Source organism: Dromiciops gliroides, chromosome 6 (assembly GCF_019393635.1).
Source record: "Dromiciops gliroides isolate mDroGli1 chromosome 6, mDroGli1.pri, whole genome shotgun sequence".
Taxonomy (NCBI): Eukaryota; Metazoa; Chordata; class Mammalia; order Microbiotheria; family Microbiotheriidae; genus Dromiciops; species Dromiciops gliroides.
Window position 1 is genome coordinate 88,097,726 of NC_057866.1, and position 19,743 is coordinate 88,117,468.

Consider the following 19,743-nt stretch of genomic DNA (forward strand, 5'->3'; position numbering starts at 1 on the left):
TTTCAGGTAAGTACTTCGTAGAGTAAGAAGTGATGAAGAAATGTAGGCCCTAATTGCTACCATCTTTTGCCCAGAGAATAAATCAATAAAATTTGAGTGACATCAAGTTAATGTGATCTAGTGGAAACCATGTTGGGTTTGGAGCTAGAAGACAACGATTTCAATCCTGACTCTTTTCCTCAGTGCCACTGTGACTTCAGGCTACTTTTTTCCCTTCTCTGGGTCTCTGTCTCTTTCTCTACAAAAAGAGGGGCTTGGGTTGGATGGTCCCTAAGGTCTCTTTCCCAGCTCTAAATGCTATGATCCTCTCACCTTCATGCACAGTATGGAAGCTAATGGAAACAGCAGTACTTTCTGCCAAAGATGTAAAATCAGCAGAAGGTACAAGAGCCCTTTGTTTTTGCTATATGGTTTAATATCCCTGAATAACTTACAAGGAAAATCCATTTCAGGGTAGGGATTCTTGCTCATCATTGAGAACCCTGTGGTGTGTAAACACACAAAAAAACTAACAATAATCTCAGAGTCCTCTGGGCTATGGCATGCAGTGTGAGTTGGATTTCTTTCTTTCTAGAGAAAATTAATTCCCACTGGACACATAGACCTAATGATATGGCCACTCACCCCTGGGCTCCAGGTGCTGGGATGCATCAGATTTTTATGGGCACCTGGAGGGGTAGGCTAATTAGCTTAACCCAATAGGGGTTTTTAAAAGAGGGATGTTTATCAAGGCAGGACAAGAGAGCTGAGGCCAGCTGAGCAGGAAGCGCTGTAGTCAAGATGTATAGAGAAACAGGCACAATCCAGAAAGGAAGATACTGTTACCATAGTTACCACAGCTGGCTCTGGAGTGTGCTACCAAGGGAATACTCAGTGTTGCAGCAAGCTGTGGGCAGATCTGATAAAGTCTCATAAAGAAGATTTAGGACTTGTTACACAGAAGTGAGACAGAAAGAGCACTGGATTTCACGTCAGAGAACCCAGGTTGAAATCCCAGCTCTGCTACTTATTATCTGTGTGACTTTGGACAAGTCACTTCCACTCCCTGGGTCTCCTTTTCCTTCTCTGTAAAATGAAAGGGCTAGTCTCAGTGATGATTATAATAGCAAAAGATGATATTTATATAGATCAGTAAGGTTTACAAAGTGCTTGGTTATATTATCTCATCCAATCTTCAAAAATCTTTGAAGTGCTATTATTATCTTTATTTCACAGAAAAGAAAACTGAGGCTGAGAAGCCTCAGTTTGTCCAGGGTCACAAAGAATGATCTCTAAGATGCTTTCCTTTGAATCAAGAGTTCTTAACTTAGGCTCTGGGGATAGAGTTTAGGGGACTATGAACTTGGTTGGGGGAAAAAACCCACACCTTTATTTTTATGAAACCCTATTTGGTATTTTCTTCAATTACGAATGTAGACAACAGACCCCATTCCACAGACATTGCCAGGGTGCTGAAGGAATTCGTGATACCAAAAATTAAAAAAAAAATTAAGAACTTCAATCCCAAGTTCTTAGTCTACTTAGGGGCAGAAGCATAATACAGTGGCAAAAACAGTCGTCCTGGAGTCAGAAAAATGAAACTCGAGCCCCAGCTCTGTTATTTACTGTGATATTAGGAAAGCCATTTCACCGCCTGTCTCCATTTCACCCTCTCTAAAATGAGATGTTTTAATGAGCTAATCTCTAAGCTCCATCCCAATGGTAGCCTTCTTTGATTCTGTGAAGTGCTATGGATTACTGTCAGTGTGAAGGCAGCTGCCCTATCAGGATATCCCCAGTGAGAGTGACTCTAATGGTCCCTGTAGTTAAAAGAAAACTAGTTACTAGCTAGCCCTCTCTATCATCTGTCTTTAGAACAGCAACCCTATGTGGCATGTAAAGCCCCTCATACTCTAGCTCCAGCCCACATTAACAGGTTTATTTTAGCCTGCTTTCTCCTCCTTACACTCCATGGGGAAGCCAAACCAGGTTACTTGCTGGTTCCCACACACAACATTCCATCTCCATTTCCCTGTACTTTTGCCAAGGCCATCTTCCATGCCTGGAATGCACTCTCTCCCCACCTCCTCGAGTATCTAGCTTCTTCAAAGTTCATCTTGCAAGGATCACCTTCTAGAAGAAGCCTAATTGGAAATGACTGTGTATATACATATTGGTTGGTTGATTGGTTGTCTTTCATTTTCAGAGAGGATCAAAATGACATCACTATGTCAAGTCAAATACACACACACACACACACACACACACACAATTTGCCTCTAAGTATTTGTGTTCCCTACCACCCCCCAAATAGAACGTACGTTCTTTGAGGGAAGTTGTTTCAAATTTAATCTTTGTGTGGGCATGCCTCATTTTATTATGCTTCACAGATATCGTGGGTTTGTTGTTGTTGTTTTTAAAACAAATTGAAGTTTTGTGGCAAACCTGCATCGAGAAAGTCTATTTGCACTATTTTCCCAACAGCATGTACTACCATCATGTCTCTATGTCACATTTTGGCAATTCTCACCATATTTCAAACTTTTTCATTATTATTATATCTGTTATGGTGATCTGTGATCAGTAATCTTTGATGTTGCTATTGTCATTGTTTGGAGTTCCATGAACTTCACCCATATAAGACAGCAAACGTAATACATGTTATATTTGTTCTGACTGCTCCACCAATTGACCATTCTTACAATTTTCTCCCTCTCCTTGGGTCTCCCTATTCCCTGACACACAACAATATTGAAATTAGGCCAACTAATAACCCTACAATGGCCTCTAAGTGTTCGAGTGAAAGGAAGAGACAATCCATGGTACAAAGTTCAATGTTGTCTTATTTTCAGAAATTGCCATAGTCACCCCAACCTTTGTAACCACCATCCTGATCAGTCAGCAACCCCTGACATTAAGGCAAGATCCTCTACCAGCTAAAAGATTATGACTTGGGGTGGCTAGGTGGCACAATGGATAAAGCACTGGCCCTGTATTCAGGAGTACCCGAGTTCAAATCCAGCCTCAGACACTTAACACTTACTAGCTGTGTGACCCTGGGCAAGTCACTTAACCCCAGTTGCCTCACTTAAAAAAAAAAAAAGATTATGACTTGCTGAAGGCTCAGATGATTGTTAGCATTATTTTTAACAATAAAGTATTTTCAAGTAAAGTATGTACATTTTTAGACATAATACTATTGCACACTTAATAGACTACAATGTAGTATACACATAATTTTTATATGTACTGGGAAATCAAAAAACTCATGTGAGTTTCAGTGAGTTTCATTGATATATTTCCTTTATTGCAGTAGCCTGGAACTGAACCTAAAATATTTCTGAGATAAGCCTATATCTCTAGGGTCTAGAACAATGCCTGAAACATAGTAGATATTTAAGAAAAGCTTGTTGAGTGAATGAATGAGTAAATGAATGAATAAAAGATCACCTGTAACCAAAGAGGCATTGTCCCTCTATAACCAGTCCAAATCAGTAAGCCTTTAAGTACTGAAGGAGAAGTTCTCTGCAGAGACTGACTAGGGGGCATAGACCAGTTTTCTTTGACCCCCTAGGTGATGAACAAAGCTAGTGATCAATAGAACATCAATGGAACAAGCTAGTTTATGGGATTGCTAAGAGGCCTAGAAAGACATCAAACGGATACACTGATTCTTATCTTCCATTTTCTTCTCCCTCTGTGGATTGGGGGTAAAAAGAGGACGTTGTAACCAATGCCTGGTTCACTTGCTAGAAGAAAATTGGTTACTTATTAAGAACTGCACTTTAAATCTCATTGTCATTGGAGACTGTGAATGAGAAAACACACCCTATTAGAGCAGAATGCTACCTTTCTACAATTTGCGGTTTTAGAGAGTTACCTGAGAGGTTAAGTAACCAGCCCGGGGTAACTGTCTCTCTCTAGGCCTCAGTTTCTTTCTTTGTAAATAGAGGAGCTGGATTAAGGTCCTTTCGCTAGCTTTAAGAGTCATGATAGAGAACATGACAGAACTCACAGCATTTTTTTTTTTTGTGAAATCAGAAATCCAAAGTCAGAATCCTGGTTCCATTTCCTAGCTTATGTTTAAATCCAACATTCCTAAATTGAACTCATCTTCCTTTGTAAGCTTACTTTTCCCGACTTCATGACTGCCAGTTACCTCCCAGTCCCCAAAGCAAAACTTGGGTAGTCTTCCCTTTCCCTTAGCCTCATGTCCAATGAATTGCTAGGTCTCGTCAATTATACCTTTATAACCTACAATCTCGTGCATCCCTACTCCATTCCCTGACTCGGACTGCCTTTATTTGCTCCCCTGTACAGCTCGAATAGCCTCTGAAGTTGTCTTCATGGCTTCATTTTCTCCCCTTCTTTAATCCATCCTTCACACTGTTGGAAGTCTATCTATTTAAACAATGAATTTTCATGAGTAATAAATACCCTCTTTGCATTCTAGCTATTGAGAGGGTGTGTGCTGAGCATGTATAATCCCCTTGTTTTTTTGAGAAATATGTATGTGCATAAGATTTACTGGGGACAAAGAAGCATTCAAACATCCTGTGTCCAAAGACTAGATTCCCAGGGTTTTAGGGGACTGGATCTTAGGGGAAGCTGAGATACATTCTCATTAAGAGATGGGCTTTGTCTTCACCTCGAGCAGTCCTTTTAACAGCACCCTGCCAAATTCATCTACCTAAAGTTCAGCTTGGATTATTTCACTACTGTATTGAGAAATCTCCATTCACTCAACAGAACTTATGAAAAATAAGATCAAAACTTCTAGGTGGCATAGTGGATAGAATACTGGACTTGGAGGCAGGAAGATTTGAATTCAAATCCTGTTAAACTCTCTGGGCTTCAGTTTCCTCGTTGATAAAATGAGCAAGTTGAACTTGATGGGCTCTAAGGTCCCTTTCTGCTCTAAATCAAAGATGTTATAACCCTCCTCAACCTGCCATTCTAAAACCCTCTATAATTGACTGCAACTTAATTTTCTAGGCTTTTCTCTCACTTTTCCACCACTTACTCTATGCTCTGCTCAAACTGTAAAATTGTCCAAATAAACTTTACATTTTCCTTTTATATGACTAATATATATTATATATAACTATAATATATAATATAATATTATATTATAATACACAACTATAATAATCTTTTCTTTTTTTCAAGCAATCAGGGCTAAGTGACTCGTCCAGGGTCATATAACTAGTAAGTGTCTGTGGCCAAGTTTGAACTCAGGCCCTTCTGACTCCAGAGCCAGTGCTCTATCCACTGCACCACCTAGCTGTCCTTTAATCACACCATTTTTTTTTCCAGGGCAATGAGGGTTAAGTGACTTGCCCAGAGTCACACAGCTAGTAAGTGTCAAGTGTCTGAGGCTGGATTTGAACTCAAGTACTCCTGAATCCAGGGCCGGTGCTTTATCCACTGTGCCACCTAGCTGCCCCCTAATCACACCATTTCTTAAACCTCAAATGCCCTCACCTGACCCCAACTCCTGTTAAATCCTACTAATCATTCCCTGCATGTGTTTCCCTGATTCTCCCAACTTAAAGTGATTTCTTCTCAGAAGGCTTACAGAACTTTGATAATGCCTTTCTTCTCTACTTACTATTTCCCATATTTGAATGAGATGTTTCTATTTATATCTTTCATCACTCATGCCCTGACCAATTCTCACCAAAGATTGTAAGCTTCTGGAAGGCAAGAACTACTTTTTTTTTTTTTAATTTCCCCTTGCACTGAGCATAGAGTTCTATATGTGGTACTCAATGAATGCCTGCTGAATTCCCATCACATTGTGCTGCCTCCTCTCTTTGCCCATCAAACTTTGCAAAGCAGAAAGAACTTCGTCTATACTTCAGCTTCAACTATATTTCAGCTTTATGCTTTCAGTCTATACTTCGGCTTTCAAAATTTTTGACTCGGTATTTTAAGGCTATACTATTTCATCAAGGCACCCTCTACTGCCACAAGTTATAACTCCTTCAGGCTCTAGTTTTATAATAGAGTGAGTGCTGGGCCTCCTGCAGGACATTGATGGAACTACAAGGAAGATGTGTCCCATTCCCAAGGTGTGTGTGATTAACCAGTTGGAGGGTGGGAAGATGTGTCATGTTCCACCTTTGCCAATAGTTGGTTCTAATTTAGTCGCACCTAATTACCACCTCTTACAATTCCACCAACTCCTTTCCCTCCCTTTGTTGCTGTTCCGGTTCCCAACCTTCTCTCTTCTGGGTCAAGTTAGCCTCTGAAGGCAGTTAACCTAACCCTGACCCAGGCCCCCACAAAAGCTAAGCAAGAGTCACTGGTAAAATCCACATCCTCCCCTTTCCTCCAATCATATTTTGAAAAATTTACAAACAGGAGTACATGATTGAAAAAGCATGAAGACCCAAGTTCAAGTAGATGGGAGTCATGAGCGCACCCAGGTGGTACAATAGATAGCACCAAGCCTGGAGGCAGGAAGACATGACCAGCCTCAAACATTTACTACCTGTAGAACTCCCAACAAGTCACTTAACTCTGTTTGCCTCAGTTTTTTCATCTGTAAAATGGAGATAATAATAGTATCTACCACCCAAAGTTGTTATGAGGATCAAATGAGCTTTTAATTGTAAGGCACTTAGCACTGTACCTGGCACATAGAAAGTGCTATATACAAATGTTAGCTGCTACTACTGCTACAACTACTGCAACTACAACTACTACTACCACTACTACTACTACTACTACTACTACTACTACTACTACTACTACTACTACTACTACCACCCTTACCAACACCCCCACCCCCACTACTTGTGTGTCACTGTGGCCAAAAAGAACCATAATCGTTTGGTGGCCATCTTTTGGTGATAAACTGATCCTTGGATGAGAGGTACACAGTCTGTCACTAGACTAAAAGCTTAATATAGCTTAATAAGACTTGCTACAGTTTAAATCCTGCTGGTACAGACTTCCAGAACCCAAGATCAGCCCCAGGCCATGGTGAGTGCTTGGAATATTACTCTAATGGAGACTCAATAAATGTTTGTTGAACTGAAAGGGTTTTAGAGGAGGAAAAAAAAACCCCACATATTGAATAATCTTTAAATTCCATGGGTACTAAAGATAAACTAAAGGTCAGTACAGCATGGACTTCTTTGAAATTATGATCTTTAAGATGCCTTTGACTTGTAAGGTTCAGCAATAAAATAGTCTCAAGATGTTGGTGCTTAAAAATGTGAAATTTTTAAAAAAGATATGATGGTGCAAAGAATAAGAGAAACCAAATGATTAAAGAGATCGAAACTGTGTTCTTTGAAGATAGATTGAAAAGTCCAAAATCTTTAAACAGAAGAAAAAAATTGGTGGTGGAGTACTGGGGTAGTGGGAGGTTGGGGGAGGGAATAGCAGGGGTACCTGCTGCCTGCCCTTAAAAGGAATGTCACATGGAAGAGGGATTAAAATTGTTATGCTTGGCCCCAGGGGATAAAATTAAAAGCAATGAAGAGACACAAAAGGAAATCAGATTTTTAAAAAATAAAATTAAGAGCTACCATGGATTTATATTTATTTGGAAATGGGACAGGCTCCCTTGTTAAGTAAGTAATAAAGTTTTCATTATAGGAAGTGTCAGAAGATATTGACTGACAGTCTTTCAAGGATAATGTGTGAAGAGGTTTAGGCCTCAGGAAGGGGCTGGTCTACACCAGTGGTCCTTTAACCTTTTTTGTGTCCTGGATCTCTTTGGCAATCTGGTGAAATCTATGAACCCTTTCTCAGAATTATATTTTAATTAAAAATTGAATGAAACATTAAGTTTCATCTAGAGGTTAGTAAAAATAAAGGTGGAATTTTTTTCCATCTAACTTTGTGAATCCCCTGAAATCTACCTATGGGTTTTATATGAGTCTGTGGGCCCCAGGTTAAGAACATCTGCTCTAGACCTTAAAGGTCCCTTACTGTACTATGATCTTATGATTCTGATTTTATTTCTTGTAAAAAGCCACTGTACCCCTGAGTTGCTGACAGTGGAAAGCTCTGAGTAATTTTAGATGTCTACCTTCCTCTCATCCCTTCCCTAAGGAATCAATCAGTGACTCTCCAATCTATCTCTCCTGCTTCCATTCTCACCCACCATCCTAGTGCAGGCCTTTAACAATGCTTACACTAGCACAACTGCACCCTAACTCTTCTCCTTGCTTCATGTCTCTTCCTTTCCCAATATAGTCTTGCACATTGCTGCTGGAGTTATCTTTCCAAGGCACAATTCTGAAAATCAATGGCTCCCCAAAGTCCAGATTCCTTAGTATGATTTTGAAGCTCTACAAAATGATACCCCCCCCCCACACACATATTCATGTCTCTTAGTATTTCTCACAGTTTCATTGGCCTAAAATACCTTTTATCACCTTCTTCACATAGCACTTTAAAAAAACCAATTTATTATTTATTTTTTTTTTCTTCTTAAATTTTGGTTTCCAAATTTCTTCCCTCTCATTGCACTTTTTTGGGAAACTCTAATGAAATTATTATTCAGTGTCTTCAAAGTTAGCTGTTTTTAAAAATCATATTCCTATAATTATAATGTAAGCCCCTTGAGGGCAGGAAAGGGGCCTTAGCTCAGCTTCATATCTCACTCAGTGCTTACACATATTATGTGCTTAATAAATGATAATTGAATTTTTATTAAAAGTAGGGTTATAAACTTTGGTCTTAGGTGTCATTTACTCCAACTCCTTCATTTTACAGATGAAGAAACCTGGACTCAGAGAATCCTCCGTTGTCTGAATTCACACATACAGGAAAAGACAGAGGAAAGATACTAATGTAAATCCCCCAACTCCAAATCCATCATTTCTACACTGTACCATGCCATATTTTTAACAGAAGAATCCCTAGTAGCAGTAGGTAGAGAAGAGGTGAGTTTTGGGTTTGTTTGTTTGTTTGTTTTGGTAACATAGGAATTCATTTGTAACTATTGTGCTATACATACACAAGAGATTTGGGGATCCTACCAGAATCCTGTTGCTAATCTGTTACCTCCTTCCATGCAAAGCCAATGATTTTCCCTTGAACCAGAAAGCCAATTTCATTTGGCTCACTGGTGCCCTCTTCTGGATCTTATCTGCCACCATGTTCCTCTCTATTCTAGAAATGTAATCTCACCTGTGGGAAGATTCCAGGCTTTTTCCTTCCCTAGGATACCTTAAGACACTCATCTAAAGTATTTTCAAGTGTGGAGTCAACAAGACAAATCAGTAAGCATTTATTAGGCACCTACTGTGGCTGTGCTAAGAGCTAAGGATACAAAAGAGTCACTACAAAGCATCATAGGGAAAGAAACAGAGATACAGTAACAAGTAATAGGGTGGATTTAAAGGGATCTCTTGGTTAATCATAACCTTCTAAATATGTAACAAGAATGACAGTGATAACTAGCATGTATATAGTGCTTGATCGTTTGCAAAGCACTTTACCTACGTTATCTCATTTAAGAAGTAGTTACAGCTTCTTCTTTCAGTCCTTTACCTTTCCTGTTTTATTTGTTGGACTCCATTATTTCCAGATGGAGCCCCCTAGATGTTCATTCAAATATCTTTCTCAAGCCAATGAATTTGATTTAGCATAGTTAAATCAAATGAAGTACAAGGACTAAACAATATGTAATTAAATTTGACCAAATTTTCAAAGAATAAATCGTTTTTATATGATAGAGACTGTCTCTAAGCTTAGAAAATGACAAGCAAGCTAGCCAATTCTTATTATTAGGCAAACATCTGTCACATTAATCCAATACAACAATCATTTGTATGTTACCTACTATAAACTAGGTTTTGTGCTAAATGCTGGAGATAGAAAAAACAAAAATAAAAGTCCCTGCCCTGGAGTTTACATTTTAATCATTCTCTGTAGAGAGTATGCCCTCTGAGGATAGGAACCACATGGCTTGATCATTTCTATATCACCCATCATTCTAGCATAAGTTCTCCTTCTAAGTTTTGCTGCCTTTAATTTTAATTTAATGCCTGTGATCTTGAAGAAGGGAACCCTAATGGCCTGGCACATAGTAGGTGCTTAATAAATACTAGTTGACTATATTTAGATAATGCCAAAACATCTTTGTGAAGAGTAAGAAACAAAAACAAAGACCATTAAACCATATAATTTTTGCATTTATAGTAGGCCAAATAACTAAATACTGGTAAACTTCATCTTCTTTTCTGAATGTTTACCCACAGATCCTCAGTAGATCACTGAATTTGTTTTTGAGCTAAAATGTCTCTAAAGTGGTAATGACAGTAGTAATTTTACAGTACTTAAAGGTTAACAAAACATTTTCTTCACAACAATCCTGTAAGACTGATAGTGTAAATGTTATTATCCTCATCCTATCAATGGACTGTGTGTGTATATCATAAATAAATACTCTCCTGTCAAAAGAGAAATATGCGTGATATATTGGGTTCAATTTATCAAGACATGATATTATCAATTGGCAAAAATTCTTGTCAAACAGGACTCCTGTTGGGAGAATCTGGGAAGCAACCTTTTTTGGGAGGGCGGGGCAATGAGGGTTAAGTGACTTTCCCAGGGTCACTTGTCAAGTGTCTCAGTCTGGATTTGAACTCAGGTTTTCCTGACTCCAGGGCCAATGCTCTATCCACTGCCCCACCTAGCTGCCCCTAGCAACCCTTTTAATATCTATAATTGAGAAGGTGGCTGCTGCTAGCAGTCCTGGGAATAAGTTTCTGGGAAGAGTACAGAAGGGAGCAATGAAGGTGGAGCTCATCCTTGAGCTCATGCCACATGAAAATTGGTTGAGGCAACTGAGGCAGAGAAAAAGCTTAGGAGGGTCATGGAACTTAGGTCCGGTATTAAAAAGCTATCTCCTGAAACAGGGATTAGATTTGTTCTGCTTGGCCCCACAGGGCTGAACTAGGATAGATCGATTTTGGCTTGATGATGAGAGCTGTCCAAGGGTAGAATGAGCTACCTTAGAAGATGGTAAGTTCCATCTCATGGAGAGCTAGCAAAAACGGGATGGCCACTATATTGTAGAGGGGCTTTTTGGGGAGAGGATGAGGGTAGGAAATTTTGTGATACTGGGAAGGGCTTCATCTAGCTCTGTGACTAAGAATTGTAAAATATTTTGCCATTGGGTACAAGTATCTCTTCTGCTTAAAGCTGATGATTACTATATCCTGTAGCACCAGAATGATCTCGTGCCCATTATTTATCTAGACACACTGGTAAATCATCTGACTGATGCCGTGTTATTCTGCCTCTCACTGACCTAGAAAGCTCTAGAAGTTGGCTTTTTGATTTCTGTCCAGTACAAAGCATCAGTCTACTAAATCCTCCTAATGCAGATCCTAATCTAATCCAAAAAGAGGAGTCTATCTACTGTTATGGCTTTCTTGGAGAAAGAAGGGGAGGAATTCAGACCTTTGACTCACAAGAGTTTTGAAATAATGGCAGTTTCATGGGTTCATTGATTATTAAATCCAAGGCGGATCATTCCTAATTCAACACGCTAATTTTATAGATTCTTTAAAACCATTTACATAGGCAGTTGAGTGGTACTGTGGATAAAGTGCCAGGCCTGGACTTCAAATCCAGCCTTAGATACTTGTTAGCTGTTTGACCCTAAGCAAGTCACTTGACCTGTGTTTGCCTCAGTTTACTCCACTGTAAAACAGAGATAATAATAGTAGCTACCTTCCAGGGCTGTTGTTCAGCTCAACTAAGACAATAATTGCAAAGTGCTTAACACAGTGCCTGATGCATAGTAGGTGCTATTATTATTAAGAGGTGATCAGGCAGCTAGGTGGCGCAGTGGATAAAGCACCAGCCCTGGATTCAGGAGGACCTGAGTTCAAATCAAGCCTCAGACACTTGACACTAGCTGTGTGACCCTGGGCAAGTCACTTAACCCCAATTGCCTCACCAAAAAAAAAAAAAAAAGAGAGATGATCATTGGCAATTCCAGAACTCAGATTCTGGTCTCTTGAGATCTAGGGCTCTTGGCTTGGTGCTCTTCCCATCATAACCGGATGCTTCTACTATCTAAGTAAATATCCACTAAAAATAGATCTAAGGAAAAAGAACAAGGGAATCTAGAAGGCCAGCACAATGAATAAACTATTAGTTAACTTGCTATTAACTAATAGTTTATTTATTAAGGCATAGAAAAAATATGGTATATTAAAAGGAGCTTTGCTATTGGATACAGGAGATTTGAGTTCAAGTCTTGACTATGACACCTCTTATTTGAGTGATGTTGGGCAAGTAATTTTATCTTTCTCAGCTTCTGCTGCCTCATTTGCAAAATTGGATTCTTGCACTTCTTTAGGATTGTTGGGAGGAAAGTCTTGTGAAAGTCTTAAAGTGTTCTGGGGATAGGATTTATTATTAGTTAGCCAGATTTTTTTTTTTTAACCAAGCACTTTCTTCCTAAAATTTCTAATAAAAAAGTGCTTACACTGTAATCCTGGATGCCAACATCCTAACAAGTTCTGACATTTCCCATCACTCCACAGCTTTGCTGAGTCAGCTCTATGACCGAGCAGCTGATTATAATCTCCCAGGAGCTTTTCCTGCAATTCTCGTCACCATCCCCAGATAAATGGTTATGCTTTGAGAACTGGAAAGCAGAATTCAAGGGTGACGGTCACAAAAGGGGAAGATAATAATCCTCCCCAAAGTCATAGGATCGTAGATTTAGAGCTAGAAGGAAGCTTCAAAGCCATCTATGCCCACATTTCTCATTTTACATATGAGGAAACTGAGGCCCAGAAAGGTTAAGTGACTTGGCTAAAGTTCCTTAGCTATTAATGGGTAGAACTAGGATATGAATTCCAGCTCTCTGGTTCAAAGCCAGCACACTTTTCACTATTCCATGCTATTTCTCCAAGTCTTCTGATATATCACGATGGTGTTGATTCTGAGTTCTTAAAGACTGTACCAGTTGTAACTCATCTATAAGGGAGTATGGAGTTATGGTTATGATTAGAGTCAGGAAGACCTAGGCTCAAATCCCACTTCAGATACTTACTGGCTATATGACCCTGGGTAAGTCACTTGACCTCTATGCCTCAGTTTCTTCATCTACAAAATAAAGGGTTGAACTCTATGGCCGACATGGTACCTCGAGCTCTAAATCTATGGTCCTCTGATCCTATACCCTCCAATGCCAAAAAAGCTTCAAAATGATCAGGAAAAAGGCTGAGTCTGATGCAAAGTATCAACCTAGCTCAAAGTACAGAGATCAGTTATGTTCAGCTCCCTTCTGCTTCTTGATTGACTATGGTGGAATGGTAGAAAAAAAAACTGTTGGGGAACCATTTATAAAATTAACTGTTGCTATTTTAAATATGTGATCTTTGTTCAAGGACCAGTGAATCTATGCTCTACTGGAAGAACTGAATTGCACTGATAGTGACATTCTCACGATAAAGCCATAAGACCAAAGGAAGTTGGAGCTAAAATGGCTCATGAGTTCCAAGACAGATAAATAAAGGAGTTTTTTGTTGTTCAGTTGTGTCTGACTCTTCATTACCCCATTTAAGGTTTTCTTGGCAAAGATAATGAAATGGTTTGTCATTTCCTTCTCCAGCTCATTTAACAGAGGAGGAAACTGAAGAAAAAAGGCTTAAGTGACTTACCCAGGGTCTATCATGTGTCTGAAGCCAGATTTGAACTCAGGAAGAGGTCTTTTTGATTACAGGGCCCATAGTTTATCCACTCTGTCACCTAGCTGCCCTAATAAAGGAGTTAGTGGTATTCAATTAATCATGTGCCAAAGGTGGTAAGAAACATTATTTTTATGGGACACAGGATCATTTTCATTCATAGCACTCATGAGGAACATAAGAAAGTAGATGTCCATGAAGATAATTGCAGTTTATGCATCAATATCTATTACAGAAGATGAAGAGGTAGAGAAATGCTGTGAAGAACTTGAAAAGACCCAGTGACTATATGTTTTGACACTCAATGACATCAAAGTAAAGGTTGCACAGGATATGATAGTGAAAAATATGTTGAAAAATGTAGCAAAGGTCTAATAAGTGAAAGTACTCAAAGACTTTTATCATACTCATAAGTCCTACAAATACACCTTCTCACTCAAGCTACTAGACATTTAGCTAATGTAAAGTAGTGCCCATAAGGAAGAAAGCAAAAAGGTCCAGAAAACAATCTCCTTGGGAAGAGGAAAGACACAGTAGCTAAGGGCCGCGCAAGTTTACAATGCAAATACATTTGGAAAACACCATAGAGAAAGATTCACACAGTGTATACTGCCTTTCAAAACATGAGTCATCAAAATGAATATGAGACTATCGAAAGGTTGATACGAGATCAAAATGGTCCACGGCCATACAAGACTTTACTGTTGAAATTTTCAGGAAAGAAAAGGGATATAAAATAGAACAGAACTTTCAACATTTCTATAATGATTTACTTTCATCAATGCCTGTCGATCTATGACATTTGGATCCTAATACTTTAGTCCCTGTTGTGCTACATCTAAGCAAGTAGAAAGGTAACAGATCTGGGCAGAGCAGCAGCTGGACATGTCCAATTACACAATGAAGAAATCGGTGCTGGAGATGACAGAATGTTAAGAGCCTGGATGAAACATTTTGTAACTTCCCCACCCCTAAAAAATTTTGTTTAAAGTCATGGACAACATTATTAGTACCAAAACACAATTAAGAGAACTCCTGACCCATATGTCTATTTTTCACCTATATAAAATCTTTATGAACCTGTAGTGAGAATACCCTTGATAAAAATGAAGAGGAAACCAGCAGACTTTTCCTAATGATTTTCTACTTTTTTTGTAGTCATACAATTAAATTGAATTGAAAGGTGAAAAATAACAAAAGTGTCTAAGAGATGTAGAGAAGCAGTTGACCTTGGGTTTGAAACCAGCCTCTGACACTTACTAGGTCATATACCTTAGGCAAGTCATTTAACCTCAGTTTCCTCTTTGGCAAAATGGGGATAATATTAGCACCTACCCCACAGAGCTGCTGTGAGAACCAAATCAGATAATGTATATAAAGCTCTTTTTGAAAAACCTTAAAGTGCTATAAAATTCTGGTTATTATTATTATTATTACCTCATTTTATTAGCTTTTTAAATGGAGGTTATACAGTAACAGTACAGCAGCAACTAGCTATAGCTGAATAAAAGAATTAGGCAGTAAGCCTGTCCTGTGTCAGCTCAAAGAAAGTATCTTTGGTACACTTCCAGTGGCATACAGGACAATGGGAATGGCACATACTGCATCCTGTTCCCTTAAGATTTTAATCTCTTCTGTTTGGTTGCTTCATTTTGAAAGCTTTTCATTCCATATAGTTTGGAGATTAGGGGTATTTGGTATGACCACCTCTACTTAAAAAATGCTGTTCTTAAATTTTTTTTTTCTGTACAATTGTTCTGTCTGGGTAATTGTGGGAAATAGTGAGGCTGGTCATAATTCTCTGATTCCAGTATAGCTTCTTGGTTGAACTCTCTGGGGGGTATTTTGAGGTCTGTATTTGGTTTGTGGAATACAAAGAAATATATGAGGAGGGAAGTCCCTCTTCTCAAGAAAGAAGCCAATATATATTAAAACATTCGATTTGGAATGATATGACCTGGATTGAATCTAGGCTTCACTACTTTATACAGTTATTACTTGGGCAAGTATCTTTACCTCTCTGAACCTCAGTCTCCCTACCTGTAAAATCAGGGTCAGGGGAGGTTGGAGTCAATGATTTCCAAATTCCCTTCTAATCCTAATATTTCATGTTCTCAGTTCCTTTGGAATCTCAGATATCCTCCAGTTCAACTTAACCCTGAAAAAGATTCTTCTTGACAACATTCCCAAGTGGTCATCCAACCTCCAATTAAAGACTTCTGGTGAAAACAGAAACAAAATTAAAAATTCAATATTCTAAGCTGCCCTAGAAATTGTGGACAGCTTTTATTGTCGGTTAGTTTTTTTTTTTTCTCATATTGAGCCTAAATCTCTCCTCTGTTTGTACCACCTATTGCTCTTGGTTCTTGCTTCTGGGTCTAATCCTTTTCTTATATGACAGTACTTAAAACACAAGAACACGGTGTTATTATGTCCCCTATTAAGTCTTCTCTCCTCTAGGCAGAGTATCTCCAATTCCTTCAAATGACCTTCAGATGATATAGCTCCCTGATATAAGTTCTCCTTATTTAGATAGATTCTAGTTGACCCTACTAAAACCTGTGCCCAGAACTGGCTATTCTATATGTTATGTTCTAGCTTTGAAAGTCCCTTTTGACTCCAACAAGCTATGTTCTCACGTCCCTTTTGGTTCTAACATTCTATATTCTAAGGTCCTTTCCAGTACTACCATTTGGAATGTTTTGTAAACTTTTGAGAGCTACACAAATGGGAATTATTCTTTGTCTATCACATTCTATGTCTCCAGATGCCTTCCAGCTAGGACATTCTATACTCTATGGGTTTCCTTCCAAGAAATAAAGCGAGCATTGAGGAGAACTTGCCTCTTGGTATTTGGAGGGGTTAGTGAGGAGAAGAATTTTGATCTCAAAAGTAAAAACAAAAACAAAAACACGCAACAAAACCCCAAACCAAAAACAAAACACCCTCTATTTGTGTAGCATTAACAACCTAGTAACCAAGCAGAGCAATCAGCATTTCCCTATTCACAATGACAGGATCTTGTCAGCAAAGGGCAATAGGACTATATTCTGCTTTTCCAGATAGCAAACTGTTTTCTTAATGAAGCCTATAAAGGTACTTAAACCCGTTTTCCCCTCAGAGCCTTACCACCCCAGAGACTGCTCCTTGGGAGAATTATACATAATTTGACCTACCTTTTACCTTTTAATGTCAAGAGAAATACAGGTGAAGTCACCTAAATTCTCAAGAGTATTCCTGAAGCCATGAGTAACCCATCTCCTTTACTAAATTGCACAGAATTTAAAAAACCCTCCAACTCTGTGGAAGTGGTGGTTTTCATTACTTAAAAAAACATGCATAGCATTTGGAGAAATAAATCTGCTTTGCATTCTAAGGCAAATTTGAGTTTGGTGATAAATGCTTGGAAAACTGGAGTGTATTCAGAGGAGAAAAACCAGAATGATGAGAAGCCTCAAAAGCATGTCGCAAAAGGTATAGTTATAAGAGTAGGGCTGTTTAGCCTAAAGAAAAGAAGACTTACTTTACTGGAGCATAATAACTGATTTCTAATATTTGGAGACTTTTATGTGGAAAAATGGAAAATACAATGGGTCATAATTTTAGGGCTAGAAGGGACCTCTTGGGTCATTAAGTCCAGGGTTTCTTAATCTGTGGTCCATGAAATTGTTCATTTAAATATATATATTTAAATATGTAATATATTGCACATAATATATTATGGTATTTATTGTGTATTGTATTATATGTTATATAATGTGATGTTATATATCATATTAAATTTATAATAAATATATTAATATACTAAATAGTATATATTGGTAACAGTACTTCCATATAATTGATTTCCTTTGCAACCCTATGAATTTTTTTAATGCATTCAAAAACATGATTCTCACAAGGGATCCAAATACTTTGCCAGACTGCCTAAGAGGCATCACAAAAAAAGTTTAAGAAGTCCTGCTCTAGATCAACCCATACTTAAGTAATAATTCAATAAAGAAATGTCATTAGCAAGAGTTCATCTAGCATCTCCTTGTGGACTCGCAGGGTAAGCTCACTGCCTCTTGAGGGAAACCATTTTACTTTGGGATACTTCTAATAATTACAAAATTAACCTTATGCTGAACAGAAATCTACCTTCTTCTAACTCCTACTAACTCATCAAAGTCCTGCCCTCGTGAATCTAGCAGAATAAGCTTGACACACCCTTCTTAGTGGCATTGTAGTAATTGAGAAGGGAGGTTCAAGTAGAGAGAAGTACTGAATTAAAGTCACAGAGAACTGGGTTCGAGGGCCAACTCTCTTAATAATTATGTAGCTTACTGGCCTTGGGCATGTTACAAAATTTTTGTGGGTCTTCTCATCTATAAAATGAGAAGGTGAAATACAAGTGATCATTAATGTCCCGTCACACCCTAAAATTCTATGCCATTTAATTCTACCGTGTTCTGTTCCATAAGGTATTCCCTATACCCAAAATGCACTTGATCCCCTTCTTTTCCTAATGAAAATGAGCTGGAGAAGGAAATGCCAAACTGCTCCAGTATCTCTGCCCAGAAAACCTCAAATGGGGTCACAAAGAGTTGGACACAGCTGAACGATGACTGAATTCCAACCCATGTTTTCTGACCCAACTGACATGGCACCACCTCCAGGAAGCTCTTCCTAACTACCTGCACACAGCACCTCCCTAAGGCACTTACCATGTAACATTACATTTTATAGTTGAGTTTGTGCCTTCTCCCTTTTACTGAGCCATAAGCTACACAGGGCAGGTAGCATGTCTTATTTAGACTTTGTATCTCCTTAGTGCCATCATCAGGCTCTGCATACTTATACTAAGTGCCTCATTAATGTGCTACTATGTTATTCCAACCAATCCTTATTATGGTATGGTCTCTAGATCCCCTCATCATGCCTTCCTCTGAACATGCTCCAGGTTAACAATGCCCCTCATAAAATTCTGTACAAATTCTATATACTTATATGTGTGCATATTGTCTCCCCCTTTAGAATGTAAGCTTCTTGGAGGCAGAGACTTTCACGTCTGTCATTATATCCCCAGGGCTGAGCATAGGGGATGGCAAAGAGAAGGCACCAATAAATACTTAATGATTAATTGACTGATTGATAAATGCTCTGCTCAGAACTGACTCATGCAAGAGCTTTCAGAGATGAGGTATAGCTTAAAGAATTGGAAGGAGAATATTCACACACTAACCATCAAAATCAGATAGACTTCAAGGGCATTAAAAGCAAAACCTCCCTCTGTAAAATAAAATGTTTTTAGCATCAGGGCCGGTGCCAACAGCTTCTGACCCTGAATCACTTAACTCAGGTTTGTATAGGCGATCATCACAAAGGATACTGAAGCTCCTATCCGTGATTGCTAAGTGCCAGAGGTTAATTCGGAGGTCATCCGCAGACATGTAAGTCTCACAGTCGCTATTGACAGAAATGGAGTTGATGTGATAGGTATGGCCATTAGCAAAGATTCTCCGGGGGCTGACCTCCACCATCAGATCCATGGGCTTCAGCACAGGCACCTGTCCCAAGGAATAAGCATAGAGACGTGTCAGAGAGGAGGATGCAGTAGAAGGAACTTTGGGCTTGGAGGAAATGGATTGGGTTTGAATCCCGGCTCTGACCTCAGAGACTCAGTTTCCAGAGGAATTAGGGAGGGGGTAGATTATTCCTACAGGTCTTAGACCTTATATTGCTTTACTGAGTCCCAATGAGGCATCAAGCACTGTGAGCAGTGCCAGCCCTAGACTAAAACATTAGCCTTCCCTGATCTCCTGGCTAGGAATTAGTCCTCTCATCTCAGACTTTATTATGCACTTAACCAAATTTTCCTTTCTGTGATAATTATTTGCATATTTGTATTTCCTTCCTCCTTACAAAAAGAAGTTTGGAAAATCAAAATGGGAAGGTACCATTTACATTTTATTCATTTAATCATTCCTTTTATTTGTCTCTCTACCCCAGGAGTATGTCTTCTTTGCTAAAGTATCATTCCAATGTCTCATGGTATCATGGAAGCTTTGCAAGGGGAATGCAAACTTCAGTAGGTCCTATCAAA

At 38.8% G+C, this 19,743-nt stretch overlaps 1 protein-coding gene across 5 annotated transcripts in view; it reads right to left on the reverse strand.

The window, feature by feature from the left end:
• PPP2R2C (protein phosphatase 2 regulatory subunit Bgamma) overlaps positions 1 to 19,743 on the reverse strand; it is a 378,716-nt gene that overhangs the window by 60,419 nt on the left and 298,554 nt on the right. For all 5 annotated transcript variants that reach the window (XM_043972712.1, XM_043972715.1, XM_043972714.1 and 2 more), the window contains one exon: positions 19,030 to 19,207. In XM_043972712.1, coding sequence (XP_043828647.1) covers positions 19,030 to 19,207 — 178 coding nt within the window. The remainder of the gene's footprint in view (positions 1 to 19,029; positions 19,208 to 19,743) is intronic.